The 15,473-nt window shown below is 39.1% G+C and overlaps 1 protein-coding gene across 1 annotated transcript; it reads left to right on the plus strand.

Annotated features, from left to right (window-relative positions):
• Window positions 1-389: 389 nt before the first annotated feature.
• tecrl2a (trans-2,3-enoyl-CoA reductase-like 2a) lies at window positions 390-9,974 on the plus strand. Its single transcript, XM_053494642.1, has 13 exons — window positions 390-675; window positions 1,362-1,412; window positions 2,853-2,904; window positions 4,516-4,560; window positions 5,876-5,979; window positions 6,058-6,176; window positions 6,290-6,395; window positions 7,723-7,795; window positions 7,888-7,931; window positions 8,017-8,074; window positions 8,182-8,273; window positions 8,360-8,405; window positions 9,708-9,974. The coding sequence occupies exons 1-13, from the start codon at window positions 667-669 to the stop codon at window positions 9,833-9,835; spliced, it is 927 nt and encodes a 308-aa protein (XP_053350617.1). The 5' UTR covers window positions 390-666; the 3' UTR covers window positions 9,836-9,974.
• The last annotated feature ends 5,499 nt before the right edge of the window (window positions 9,975-15,473 follow it).

Consider the following 15,473-nt stretch of genomic DNA (forward strand, 5'->3'; position numbering starts at 1 on the left):
TTTCTTGCTTTTTATTTCTTAGTCATTCTGTTACATTTTCATTCATTCATTTTCTTTTTTCCCCTGACTTTGTTCTTTTTTTATTTGTTCATTTTGAATCTTAGTTTAGTGTGTGTGTGTGTGTGTGTGTGTGTGTGTGTGTGTGTGTGTGTGTGACACTCTGCCTCACCCCTGTCCTCTCCTCGCTCTACACTCAGTACATCTTTAAATCTCTAAATCTCTCAATCTTCAGCTCTCCATTAGAGCGACTTCACCCTCTCCTGCTTTACTGCCTGACAGTTCTGCTGATCTCCAGGCCTGCTGTGCTTTTAGGCCAAATTACACACACACACGCGTACACACACACACACACACACAGTTGCCCTCTCAACACTCTGTAATTGAATTACTTTCAGAAGATATACATGGAGACCCGACGCCTTCAGGAGCTGCCGTTTTCCCCAAAGTGGATTTTCTATACTCTCAGCACCACAGGTGTGATGGGAATGAAGAGCTGAACGTGAGTCATCTGTGTTAGCAAGGACTCCAACATCCGGCACATAAAGGCTAATCAGGACATCATGTACTCTCCGAGGCACTGAGATCCTGAGTGGAACGGTTTTAGACCGTCAGCTCAGAGCCTCACGCAGGATATAGGACAGAGCAGATGGTTTAAACGGCTCCGGGATGAAGCAGGTAGGATTTTATATTCTCCCACTGATCACTGATCATGAAGCCTCAGAGCTGAAGATCTGCTTCTGGGGTTTAGCACATGTTAGTGAATTCATGATCTTTCCAGGGTTTCAAGCATGCACTTATTTAAGATGATTAAAGTCATTCTTATGCTCTCTTCACACTTAATATTCATCATGTTCATGTTCTATAATCTATTTTGACAGTCTTATAAGTTGATAGTTTGAATTGCTGTTAAGAACTTCTGGCTTCTGGATGGAACGATCGGCCAAACAAGTTTAAATCTCCTTTAACAAATATTCATTTCCCGTGTATGGCAATACTAAGTTTTTTTATTTGTTATATCTGTTACCTGGTGGATGAGTGGCGATGCATGTGGTGGTCCGAATTCGATTCCCGGGTCAGGGAACAATCCCATGCACTGGCAGGGTTGTACGAGCCAGATCACAGCTTGTGTTGCTCCCAAACCCAGATAAATTGGGGAGGGTTGTGTCAGGAAGGACATCTGGTGTAAAACCTGCGCCACATCCAATACACAGCGACCTGCTGGGAGGACCACCCAAAAATGAGAGGAATGACACTTTAGTATAAAATAAAGAATAGACTGATATTAATTAGAGATAATTCGTCTGTTTTACATTAAAACCAGCACCACGCTGTCAATAAACTATTTGTCTGTGTTCCATCAGGTAAAGATTTTGGACAATAAAACCAAAGAACCGCTGTGTTTCCTGGACAAGGTAAACCGAACCATCTCATATCTGCTGCTTTTCTGTACTTTACACTGTAGTGCTGCTACAACACTCCAAAACCAGCAGTTACAAAATCCTTAAATGTGTGTCAGGAACTGAGGATGAGCAAGTACACGAGCTGAATGAGTAGGATGGAGAAATAATGACATTAAACTAATAAATATGCAAACAGAAATAATAGTGTGCAATTTCATTCTGTGCAGGTACATTTGTTGCATTTATTAATTATGCATGTGACGTTAATGTCTTGAAATGATTCATGAACTTGAGCTGCATTTATAATTACAAAAACACTTACATATTCACCACCGTCTTAACATTTATAGGGGAACAAAAGGAAAAAAAGAAAGAAGCAAGAGCTACAGGTCAAAAGCATTATTTCTACAATGTATAAAGAAAATAACGATGCAATTATTTTATATTTATATTTTGACGGGTGTACCAAAAGTAATGCAAAAGTGGCCATGATGGTTTTTTTTTTTTATTCAGCTGAGATAGGTCGTTCAGGGGGCTCATGTTGGTAGAGTAACTCTTCTTCTATACTCGATATACAGGTAGGTACTTCTCAACATCGTCTCCTGTACAAGCCAAACAATCGTCCAACCCAACTCGCTTTAAATTTCTTTTTTGTTGATGTTGATGGTCTCACACTGCACCGGAGGATGTGCACGGAGATGACGTGTACGGAGATGATGTGCACGGAGATGACGTGTACGGAGATGATGTGCACGGAGATGACGTGTACGGAGATGACGTGTAGGGAGATGACGTGCACAGAGATGGCGTGTACGGAGATGGTGTGTACGGAGATGACGTGTAGGGAGATGACGTACACCGAGATGACGTGCACGGAGATGTTGTGCACGAAGATGTGCACGGAGATGATGTGCAAGGAGATGACGTGCACGAAGATGACGTGTAGGAAGATGACGTGTAGGAAGATGATGTGCACGGAGATGACGTGCACGGAGATGATGTGCACGGAGATGACGTGCACGGAGATGACGTGCACGGAGATGACGTGCACGGAGATGACGTGCACGGAGATGACGTGTAGGGAGATGACGTGTACGGAGATGACGTGTAGGGAGATGACGTGCACGGAGATGTTGTGCACGGAGATGACGTGCACGGAGATGATGTCACTAACAAGAGCTTTGTGCACAGATGGATAAAGACGTTTAAAGAGGAAGGGGAAACAAGCATTAAAGACAAACCATGCGGTGGGAGACCATCAACTTGGCTTTTGATGGACACCATGTTGAGTAGTATCTGTGTATAGTCACGTAAATAAATAAATAAATAGTCACTTGTGCATGACTTTAGGTACATCCCTTGTGTTTTTATTCTTCTAAAACTACACTTTAAGGGCTTTTTATTATTCTTTTGCTTGTGTGTGTGTGTGTGTGTCTGTGTGTGTGTTAGCAGGTTGAGTATCACTCCACGATCGGTGATATTAAAGAACTTTTTCACAGAGTGTGTAAGTCATTCCTAATATTTTTGTCTTATTTATGAGTGACACTGATTAACCTCAATTTGACTTTGTTTACAGTATAATACGTAATCTCAGCATAATACAAATCAATGGTGATGCAGTAACATGATCGTACTCATGAGGGTACTGAAACTATCACAGCTGTGCTGATATTCAGTATAACAGCAAAGCCTCAGGTGTGAGATCGCTTTTATACAACAGTTCCAGAAACACCATTTATTATCAACAGATTATGATTTGTTTGTTTATTTAACCAGTTCTTTTGATCCTCCTACACACATCCTTCTGCACCTGGCAGAACTAACTAACTAACTCAACGGTGAGGAGAATAAACTACACTTATTCTGCCCTTATTTATAAGTCCCATATAGTGTTAAATGGAAATCTAGTGCACTATGTAGGGTGTACAATCCCCCTTGTTCCACACACACCAAGTAGTGCCCTTGATCAGGGGTTAGAGAGGGATCTGGGATTCAGCCTTGTGTTAGAAGCAAGTTAGCTTTGTAGCTAAGCGTTAGCCGTGGACGGTTCCGAGACGATTCAGAAGGACTTAGAAGTGATCAGTGCGGAGACGTTATCAGATGTGTGTTCTTACTGAAAGTGCTTCTGTGACTGGGTGTGAATTTGGGTTTAGTCAGACAGCTGCTCTCTCCTCAGTACTGCGGACCGTACAGACCTACTCTCACCCACGCCGAGACACACAGTTAGTGTCATTACAACAGCTATGATGTTGAGTGATACATATAGTTTAATGACCTAGTGCTGTTACTGTCTATTATCATCACTCATGGACGCTGTCTCGTCTAATCAGAACATGAAACATAATCACAGCATAATATACATTATCAGCAAATCCTTCATCACAGTGTAATAAACTGTACAGTATGCCTATTGTTTGATTTCTTTATTTTTATTTATGTATTTCAGGGTGTGGTCTTGGTATAAATACTAATTCAATTCTCAACCACAACCACACCACTATGCAGAACTACACAATATTTTCATAATTGGTCAAATCCATCAATCTTCTTACATCCATGAACACTATGGACAATTACACGCTCACCTTCCTTCATATATACACTACATGTCGTACGTTACATCCTGGACCATTGCACAAAGACACTTTAATAACTTTGCACACCTACCTTCACAACTACACTACATTTTACAGTTTTACGTTTACATCCTGGACCAGTGCACAAAGACACTTTAATAACCTCTGCACTAAGACACTTTGTTCCATGCATATTTGCACACACCGTAAAGTATATTTCAATTTGCACAGTATATTTCTATTTTGTACATCCTATTTCTATTTTTATTTTTAGTTCTATTTTTTTCATAGCACATTTCTATTTTTATTTTTAGTTCAATTTTTCCTAGTTTAATTTAATTTTGTAATTTAATTTCTATCGTATTTCTTTTATTCATATTTATTTCTTATTTGTTTAACTCTCTTCTAGGGTCAATGGCAGTCGTATAATACATTTCACTACATTTCGTACTGTGTATGTTTGTGTATGTGACAAATAAAATTTGAATTTGAATGGTAAATAAACTTAGATTGTTTTTTTTTGGCCCTTTCTATTTCAGATCCGCAGTGGTATCCAGCAAGACAATCACTCAAACTCCATCCCAGTGAGAGAAACACAGACAATCAAAACACTTCAACATTTAAATAGTATAACAAATGTGTGTGTGTGTGTGTGTGTGTTAACAGTTTTTTTTAAATGGTATATAGGTTATCATGTTCCCAAAATCCTGCTAAGAATAGACTTCCAGGTCACCTCTGCAGCAGGTGGAATAAAGGACATCAGTGAGACAGGACGTACAGAACGAGCGCTCGTTTAAATGTCGTACTTTGTTCCACTCCAGTTCTTTCATTTCATGCAGGGATTTTTTTTTACAACACTTTCCCTTTAAATCACTCTAGTTTCACATTAACTCAGTGAGTCGTATCAAAACCGCTGCTCTTACACAAGAACACGTCTCACGGAGACTCCAGTCATGTCTCCGTTATAGACGTCACCTCATTCACACAATCAGTTACTGAGAACAGAACATGAGCTCACCGGCTTCACAGCAATACATGTAACATCAATAGATTTTAATAAAACACTCGTGTTATAGTTTTATGATCTATAATGGATGCACACCAGCGTATAACAGAGATATTAGAAATCATTTTATTATGTTCCTTTATCTTCATCGTACTTATCTTTTCTTTCTACTGTTTCTTTTCATTTCCTTTTTCTTTCCTTAGTACTCATTATCTCTTCCTTTAGTTTTTACTTTACTTTTCTCTTCGTCTCTCTGTCCACAATTTTCCTTCTTTTGCTTTCTTTTGTTTGTGAGTTAATTTCATGTTTTCTTTTTCTTCATCGTTTGTCTTTCGAGGATTTTTTTTCCTTTTTTCTTATTGCATAATTTCTTTTTACTTTTTTCTCTTTTTCCTTATTTGTTTTTTTCTTATCTTATTTTTGACTTTGCCTCTATTTTGTCTTTTCTTATTTTTTTTATATTTATTTGTGATTTTTGTTTCACTCTACTATCTCTTCCTCTCTTTGTGTACAATTATCCCTTTCTTTCTTTTTTTCTTTATCTTTGTCACTGTTCGTTCTCTATTTTCTTTTTCTCTGTGTGAAAATTACTTTCTATTTCTCTTTGATTTTCTCAGTATTCTTTATTTTTACTCTCTATTTTTCTCTTTGTTTGCAATTTTCACTTTGTTGATTTTGCTTTCTCACGGTCTATATCCTCATATATCTTTAATATTTTCACCCTTCATCCGTAATTCATCTCTCATTAATAAGCCCATAGCTTCCGATGCTTCTGGATAGCCAGTGGATTTATGGACTTAATTTGCATACAGGAGCGTGATTGGCTCATATATTTTATGACTCAATAACACTTCTGTCTGTTGTGAATGATGTCAGTGGATCTATGCTTTCAGAATCGGAGGAGCTCAGAGACGATGAGCTTTTACAGAATTTAGCGGTTGGTGCGACAGCCACGCTGTATTTCCGTGACCTCGGGCCTCGCGTCGGCTGGACCGTGGTACGACCTGCAGCACGGCCTAAATCTGTTTTCCTTCCTGGTTTCACTTGACTGAGACTGTATGCTGTTTGTGTGCAGGTGTTTCTGTCGGAGTATGTAGGACCGCTCCTGATTTACCTGCTCTTTTATTCCCGGCTTCCCTACGTCTACACTCTTACACACACTCCCACGTCACCCGGCCCCCACCCTTCAGTCAGGTACGCCACCAGATACATACAGAGTCAACTAATACTGACGGCCAGTTTAAATAATACTGTTTTTCTGTTTCACCTCATTTCTCTCTCTCTCTCTCTCTCTCTCTCTCTCTCAGTCTGGCATGTGTGTGTCATTCTCTCCATTACGTTAAGAGATTGATAGAGACAGTATTTGTGCATCACTTCACCCATGGCACTTTGCCTGTAGGGGTCATCATGAGAGTGAGTACCAAAACACACACACACACACTAAATATTGCAGTGTGTATATTGTGATTTAGTTATTGTCTTTTTATAAAAGACATGCTTTATTGAAATGTCCTTCAATTCCAAACACCAGTACAAATGTTTAACACTACACTAAATAAAAAGTTAAAAGGGGTGAATACTTATGCACATCACTGTTAAATTACACAATCTACAATTTACACTGATCAGCCTTAAGGTTATGACCACTGACAGGTGAAGGTATATATTAGGCAGCAAGTGAACAAGTAAACAGTCAGTTGGATTGGAAGCAGGAAAAATGGCCGAGTGTAAAGATCTGAGTGACCTTGACGAGAATCAAATTGTGATGATTCAACAACTGGGTCAGAGCAATGACGTGGAGCATCAAGACTGGACCACTGAGCAATGGAACAACATGGCCTGGTCTGATCATGGATCATCAGTTTGCCTGGGGAAGAGAGAGATGCCAACAGGATGCACTATGGGAAGAAGGTGAGCAACTGAAGGCATTGTAATGCTCTGGGTGATGTTCTGCTGGGAAATCTTTGGTCATTTATCCAGTTGTAATTTTCACATGTACCACCTACTGTACCTGAACATTGTTGCTGACCAAGTTAAATCCCTTCGTGGAAAGGAGGTTCCCCGATGGCAGTGGCCTCTTTCAGCAGGATAATGTACACTTACACACTGCACCACATGGATTAGGAACTGTTTGAAGAACATGACAGAGTTCAGTGCTTTAACTCGGCCTGCAGACTCTCCAGATCTTACTCTAGTTGAGCATCTGTGGGATGTGTTGGAAAAACAAGTCTGATCCATGGAGGCTCCATCTCACAACTCACAGGACTTGAGTGATCTGCTGCCAGACACCTTCAGAGGTCTAGTGGAGTACAGGCTTCGACGAGAAACATGTGGTTTATGTGGTTTATGTTATGGCTGGTCAAGGGATCCTTATGGAATTTGGCCGATGCTCTTTGCCAGAGTCTATGTATGTTTGTACTGTATGTACCAGTTTAAAACGTTATAACAATTTGAACAACAGATAATATTTTTTTGTAAAGTGCTTTGTTAAGAAGGAGGTCTTTAAACTGCGTTTGTAGATTTAAGAGTTTTTTGAGATTTAGTGCAAGTTCCTTCCTGAAAAATTGAGGAAGCTGAGAACTCACGCCAGTTTGGCTGATTCCTTCCTTTATTCCTTTCCTCCCATCTGTCCTAGACCCAACCTCCTACCTTCTTTCCAGGTTTTTCCTCGCCTTTCAGTATTGTATCCTAATAAAATGTTTTTGTTTTTTTCTTGTTGTGACTGTGTATCATTCTACAGAACTGTATGTATTACTGGGGGTTTGCTGCATGGTTGGCATACTACATTAATCACCCACTTTACACTCCACCATGTAAGTCATTACACAGCACCAACATTTCGCTTTCTCACACATGTTAAATATATTCTTATTATTTTATTATTCATCATCTTTGTCATTTCCAGCATATGGACGACCCCAGATCCTCTGTGCACTCTTTATGTTCATGGTGTGTGAGTACGTAACATGAACATTCCTCATACAGTTCAAATACAGTTAGACTGAAGTGAAGTGATGATTTATTTTAATTCCAGCTGTGTGAGGCGGGAAGTTTCTCTATCCACTGGTCACTCAGCACATCAGGAAGAGATAGTAAGTGTAAAATACAGGACTTTACCGCCGTTCTCCTTTCTTTCTTCCTTTTATTACTAAAACATGTAAGAACCCATCTGAGTGTGTGTTCTGATGTATTCGGTTAGCAGGAGCTAAATACAGGAGTTTTCCTCATCCCTCTAAAAACCCCTTCACTTGGCTTTTCTTCTTTGTTTCCTGCCCCAACTATACATATGAGGTCAGTAAATCCTTGGGCCTATAAAATGTCTCATACACACTGTGACTCTCTTCTAATTGTCTTCGTACTCCCTGTCTGATCTGCAGGTTGGAGTGTGGGTGAGTTTCTCCATCCTGACTCAGTGTGTTCCAGGTGAGATTCCTATACAGTAAGTTGTATTAAAACTATAGCGGAATTAAAACTCCAGAGTAATTCCAACACAGCCATCAGTTTAGCCTCTAGAGGTACAGTAGTACGCATTAGGGTAAGATTTGATCCGTTGTTTTAGGCACTGGTTTTCACTATGTTCATCACTTGGACAGCTTTAGGTTATTGTTAGGTTTGCTGACAGTCAGGATTATTGTGGTCTTTGGGTTTGTGTAGGGTTGTGGTTTGGTAGCTTCATGCCTGACTTTATGTATAAACCAAGGGATGTATAGATAAATGAATTAGGTTTAGGGTTGGACTAGATATCAGTGATACAGTTAAAAATTGTGCCAGGTTTGATTTTGGACCAGTGCTGGCTTAGTGTTAAACCAAGACTAGAGCTAATTTTTTGTGTTAGACAGGGTTTAGGGTTAAACTAGGTGTAGGGTTGGACTGGGGTGAGGTTTAGATTAATGAATGTAAATATTAGATTTAGGCTTGAATTATGGTAAATATTTAGTTAGAGTGATGTTTAAACTAGGAGGAGTTGGAACTGAATTAAGATGTGTTGTATTAGGGTTGGGACTGAATTAGGTTTAGGGTGGAGCTATGGTAATGATTGGACTAAGTGTTGGGTTAGGGCTAGGGTGGATCTAGGGTTAGGGTTAGGTGTTGGCAAGCCTAATCCTATTCCTAGAGATAACCTAACCCTATCCCTAGGCTAAGTGTTGGATTAGCACTAGGGTTGGAGTAGGACTAGTGTGAATCTACTGTAGGGATAAAGTTAAACTATGGCGGATCTAGGGTTAGGGTTTGATTAGGGCTAGCATGGATCTAGGGTTAGAGTTCAACTAGGGCTAGGGTTGATGTGGGGTTAGGATTGGATTAGGTTGCATGTTGGACTAGTTTTAGGGTGGAGCCAGGGTTAGGGATGGATTAGATTAGGTGCTGGATTAGAGTTAGTCCTGGACTAGTTTTAGGGTGAAGCTAGGATTAGGGTTGATTTGGGGCTACGGTGGAGCTAGGATTAGGGCGGGGGTTTTCGTCCTAGGTATACTAGTTGGGAAGTAGAAAGTATAGACAACTAGACCTGCCTGGAGATGATGTATCATATTATAGTTTGGAGGTCAGTGGTGATGATACTTTTTAACACACAGATGAGAGTAATGGTTGATTTAAATAAAATACTGCTTTGTCTTTTAGCACAAATTGTCCATTTGACACATAAGACAGATTGTTTGGACAGATTTTCAGTAACATTTGTGGGTCACTGTGTGTATGTTGTGTTATTGCTCCGGTCCCGGTCAGTCGCCATCTTCACACTGATCGGATTTGTTCAGATGACGATATGGGCGAAGTGGAAGCACAAAACCTACACCAGAGAATTTAAGAACTATCCTGCTCTCCGTATGTCCATCCTCCCATTCATCCTCTGACAGTAAAACACACAAGTCTTCTGGAAGCATCGTATCTTTAATTCAACTTTATCCGAGTTTATGCTCCGAGTTTATATATGGAGGAACTCCAACAGTGTTTATTCTGCTCTTTGTTGATGGCGATGATGGTTTTGATGATGTATTTATTTCTGCTGTTTAAATAAAAAAAAAATTGTAAAACCCTTTCATTTGTTTCTGCTTAGCTCACACTTATCAGTTCAGAACTTGGAATTTAACATTTCTAGATATGGGTGATTAAAAGTTGTTTGTGGGGTCAATATTTTGTCATGTAATATTCATTTATTCATATCCAGAGTGAATTTCTTTTGCATATCCCAGTTAGAGTGCAGGGTCAGGCAGGATACAGTTCCCTTGGAGCAGATAGGGTTAGGGGCCTTACTCAAGGGCTCAAAAAGGGGCAACTTTGCGGTGCTGGGGCTCGAACTCAAAACCTTCCGGTCAGTATCCTAGAGCCTTAACCTTTTGAGGCACCACTGCACCAGCTTCAGGTTAGTTAGATATTTATACAAGATAGCTATAAGAATGTGCATTAACCCAGATGTTTAAATGTAATCTTCTAACAATAAAATTATGGAAGGGGAAAAGTATCACTGTGTCAAATATGAATGGAATTTAGCATATGTCCATGCAAATAAATACACTTTATAATATAATAAATTCTAAAGTACTTAACACTAAAAACTGTCATGTAGTCTCGTAGTTCTATTTATTATACCTCAGACAGAGAGAGAGAGAGAGAGAGAGAGAGTAGAGAGAGAGAGAGAGAGAGAGCGCTAATTAGCCTCTAAAGACCAGTCTTCATGACAGCTCAAATTCAGATGTTATTGACTTCTTCCAATGAGGACGAGTATCGCCTCCAGCAGAAGCCTGAAGCTAAATGTCCTGTCCAATAGACCCTGAGGACATGGACTGGAGGAATACCAGCGACACACAGAGAGAGAGAGAGAGAGAGAGAGAGAGATCGAAATGTTACCATGTGGGAAAAACATGTCACGCTATCATATATCTCTTTACCTAACTTAAATTTTTTTTTAATAAACAGCCTTTTGTGATTTTTTTTGTTGGGTTGTTTGTTTTCTATTAAAAAGTGATTTAATTATACACATATAAGCCTTTATAAATATAAAGTATATATTTTTCTGACTTGTATACAGGATGCTTTAACTTAACACTCACTACAGCCTGCTAATCCAATTATAAGGATTATTTTAATATCCTTGCCAAGTGTCAAATGCATTATTTAAGACTGAAAAGGCAGGGCATCCAAACAGTAATGTATGCACAGTGCTTAACTTTTTTTCACATTTTGTATATGTTACAGCATTATGTCAAAATGGATTAAAATCATTATTTTTCTCCAAATACTAGAATAAATCTTTGCGAATTTATTAAAAATAAAAAACAAAAACAAAAAATCAAACAAACAAAAAACACATGTACAGGACGAGGCACAGATCTGGAGAAGGGTAGAGAAACATTTCTGCAGCATTGGAGCTCCAGATGAGTACAGTAGGAACCACCAGGACTCTTCCTAGAGCGGGCCACCTGGCCAAGCCGAGAGACTGGGGGAGAAGAACGTTTTATTAGGATAAGAATCCAAGCATGATCAAAAGAATGCAGCAAATGTGAGGAAGTGCTGATGTAACTCATTTACATAAATTTGCATAATGGATCCTAAAAGAATTCAGAAATGAATGAAAGTTTATTATTGACCAATTAGCATAAATAGATCTTTAGCAAAATAAATTCAGATTGTTGGTAATAAATTATTTATGAAACAAGTAATGTTTGGTTTGATAATTAATGATTGGTTAAGTAATTATAAATCATTTAAAAGTATAAAAATAGTTATTTTAAAGCAAACATGGATTTATATGAGCATGACCCACATAAATTTAATTAAAACAATAATAACAACAACAACAACAACAACCACATTGCTTAAAATAGAGGTTTGTGTTCACCAAGTAGCAACAGTCATTGCATGCATTACCTAGCAACTGAAGTCCACTAATTATCTAAATATTATTAGAAAATTAACTAGCACAATGACTCGTACAGTAAGTGTTGAAGCGTAAACAGAATCAATCTACCAATCAGCATGGGCTTATTTGCATAATGGAATCTGAAAGTTTTAGAATAAATGAAAGTGTTTACCAATCAGCGTATTCGCATAATACATACTGTATAGTGCGTTGGTGTCTTAGTATTACATTTAACTATGTACATTCATATTATGTAATATGCCGTGTTTAATGGCACCCTCGGCAAAAATGAGTTTCACAATACAGATTTTACAATAATCAAAAGTGATCTCTCTGCCCTTCAAAGTACTGTAAACATAAGATTATATATTTCTTATATATAAAAAATAAAAATAAATGTTCCCCCTAAGGACATCAGTAGTTCCATCATCGTTGATGCCATTATGTGACCATCAGGAGAGCTGTATAATTTATATATACAGTGGTGTGAAAAACTATTTGCCCCCTTCCTGATTTCTTATTCTTTTGCATGTTTGTCACACTTAAATGTTTCTGCTCATCAAAAACCGTTAACTATTAGTCAAAGATAACATAATTGAACACAAAATGCAGTTTTTAAATGAAGATTATGTTATTAAGGGAGAAAAAAAACTCCAAATCTACATGGCCCTGTGTGAAAAAGTAATTGCCCCCCCTTGTTAAAAAATAACTTAACTGTGGTTTATCACAGTTAAAAGTTCAATTTCTGTAGTCACCCCCAGGCCTGATTACTGCCACACCTGTTTCAATCAAAAAATCACTTAAATAGGAGCTACCTGACACAGAGAAGTAGACCAAAAGCACCTCAAAAGCTAGACATTATGCCAAGATCCAAAGAAATTCAGAAAAAAATGAGAACAAAAGTAATTGAGATCTATCAGGCTGGTACAGGTTATAAAGCCATTTCCAAAGCCTTGGGACTCCAGCGAACCACAGTGAGAGCCATCATCCACAAATGGCAAAAACATGGAACAGTGGTGAACCTTCCCAGGAGTGGCCAGCCGACCAAAATTACCCCAAGAGCGCAGAGACAACTCATCCGAGAGGCCACAAAAGACCCCAGGACAACAACTAAAGAACTGCAGGCCTCACTTGCCTCAATTAAGGTCAGTGTTCACGACTCCACCAAAAGAAAGAGACTGGGCAAAAACGGCCTGCATGGCAGATTTCCAAGGCGCAAACCACTTAAGCAAAAAGAACATCAAGGCTCGTCTCAATTTTGCTAAAAAACATCTCAATGATTGCCAAGACTTTTGGGAAAATACCTTGTGGACCGACGAGACAAAAGTTTAACTTTTTGGAAGGTGCGTGTCCCGTTACATCTGGCGTAAAAGTAACACAGCATTTCAGAAAAAGAACACCATACCAACAGTAAAATATGGGGGTGGTAGTGTGATGGTCTGGGGTTGTTTTGCTGCTTCAGGACCTGGATGGCTTGCTGTGATAGATGGAACCATGAATTCTACTGTCTACCAAAAAATCCTGAAGGAGAATGTCCGGCCATCTGTTCGTCAACTCAAGCTGAAGCGATCTTGGGTGCTGCAGCAGGACAATGACCCAAAACACACCAGCAAATCCACCTCTGAATGGCTGAAGAAAAACAAAATGAAGACTTTGGAGTGGCCCAGTCAAAGTCCTGACCTGAATCCTATTGAGATGTTGTGGCATGACCTTAAAAAGGCGGTTCATGCTAGAAAACTCTCAAATAAAGCTGAATTACAACAATTCTGCAAAGATGAGTGGGCCAAAATTCCTCCAGAGCTCTGTAAAAGACTCGTTGCAAAATATCGCAAACGCTTGATTGCAGTTATTGCTGCTAAGGGTGGCCCAATCAGTTATTAGGTTTAGGGGGCAATTACTTTTTCACACAGGGCCATGTAAGTTTGGATTTTTTTTCTCCCTAAATAATAAAAACCATCATTTAAAAACTGCATTTTGTGTTTACTTGTGTTATCTTTGACTAATAGTTAAATGTGTTTGATGATCAGAAACATTTAAGTGTGACAAACATGCAAAAGAATAAGAAATCAGGAAGGGGGCAAATAGTTTTTCACACCACTGTACATGTATAATTTTCATGTTTTGGGCCCTTCTTTATGTGCATGTCTTTCGACTGTGGGAGGAAACCAGAGGAAATTTACCAAAAACGGTGAGAACAAGCAAACTCCATGCACACAGACCTGACACCAGAATTAAAACCAATGCAAACCACTCAGCCACCATGCTGCCTAAATCATGAATAAACTATGATTAACCAGATCTTTTTTAAAGTTGAGTTAAACTTCACTTGCCACACACAGACATGAATACTGCCAGACCTGTTAAATCAGGAAAACCACAATAGAATAGAATAGAATAGAATAGAATAGAATAGAATAGAATCAGTCTGACAAAGTGAAACATTCTAAAAAGATCTCACATCATGCTATGATCTAAAGAAATTCAAAAACAAATGAGAAACTATAATAGATAATAGGTCCTCACCTGTGTTAAACCTCTCATGCTCATTTCTAATTGGAGTAGGGTGCGCTGTTGTCCATCAGAAACCAGCATGTGATGTTCAATTAACAGAGTGGGTTGTGTAACCTTGCATGGGAATGACTGCGGGGTTGATGAGCTGTGATTTGATGAAATATAAACCCATATATACCACTGAAGCATTTTTTATTTCAGCGATGTTTAAAGTCTTTTATTCAGTGCTGTAGCGGTTTCCCATTTGAGTCTGGTTTTATGATGTTGTCCCAGAGAACTACAGGATGCACATCATTGCTATATACAGTACAGTACATATCAACATATTACTCAAATCCCTTCCTTCCCTCTATTCATTCCGCATTTTAACCATGTGTGATTATGAAAATGAAGTACAAAGTCCAAGATCTAAATATAGAGCATGTTGTTTATATGCACTTGTCTGAATAATTAATTTTGCTTAACCTTAATGGTTAAGTAAATATTAGGTTAGTAAATGGCATGATATCAGAGGAAAAGAATTCAGCTCACTGAAGCAGCACAAACATCTCCATCACACATTAACTCTCAGGACACACCAGCCACAGGGTACACACGGCACTCTGAGGGCACACAAACCTCCGTTTCTCTGATCGAGACTCAGCTGTCTAACCATCATGCATCTAAAAAGACGAAAGGAGCAGAAGCATCTACAGAGAACAAACAACGGACCTCAGAAGTGAAAGCAGAGCAGCACGGAGCATCTATCAAAGCAGGAAGCATCCGATTTATTGTTTACGACTTCTGTCGCTCGACAGTTCAGGACTGAAATTCCTAGAAACACTTTTAGAAACTCGTAAACATGTCTCCTGTTATAGCTGAACTTCCAGCCTCCTAACACACAGTATGAGTGCAGATCAATCCCTGCTATCCGTTATCACCCAGATGAGGATGGGTTCCCTGTTGAGTCTGGTTGAGAAGGTTTCTTCCTACAGTATTACCATCTCAGGGAGTTTGTCCCTCAGCACCGTCGCCCTCGGCTCGCTCATCAGGGACAAACTGATCATCTATACATCTATACATATTTGCTCACATCCTATATGCTGTACACGGGGTTGCAGGAGGCCTGGAGTCTTTCCCAG

Source organism: Clarias gariepinus, chromosome 4 (genome assembly GCF_024256425.1).
Source record: "Clarias gariepinus isolate MV-2021 ecotype Netherlands chromosome 4, CGAR_prim_01v2, whole genome shotgun sequence".
Classification (NCBI taxonomy): domain Eukaryota; kingdom Metazoa; phylum Chordata; class Actinopteri; order Siluriformes; family Clariidae; genus Clarias; species Clarias gariepinus.

Coding starts and splice junctions, on each gene's coding strand:
- tecrl2a (XM_053494642.1), top strand. Junction 7,796..7,887: donor CCCACTTTACACTCCACCAT/GTAAGTCATTAC, acceptor TGTCATTTCCAG/CATATGGACGACCCCAGATC. Junction 8,274..8,359: donor GCCCCAACTATACATATGAG/GTCAGTAAATCC, acceptor TCTGATCTGCAG/GTTGGAGTGTGGGTGAGTTT.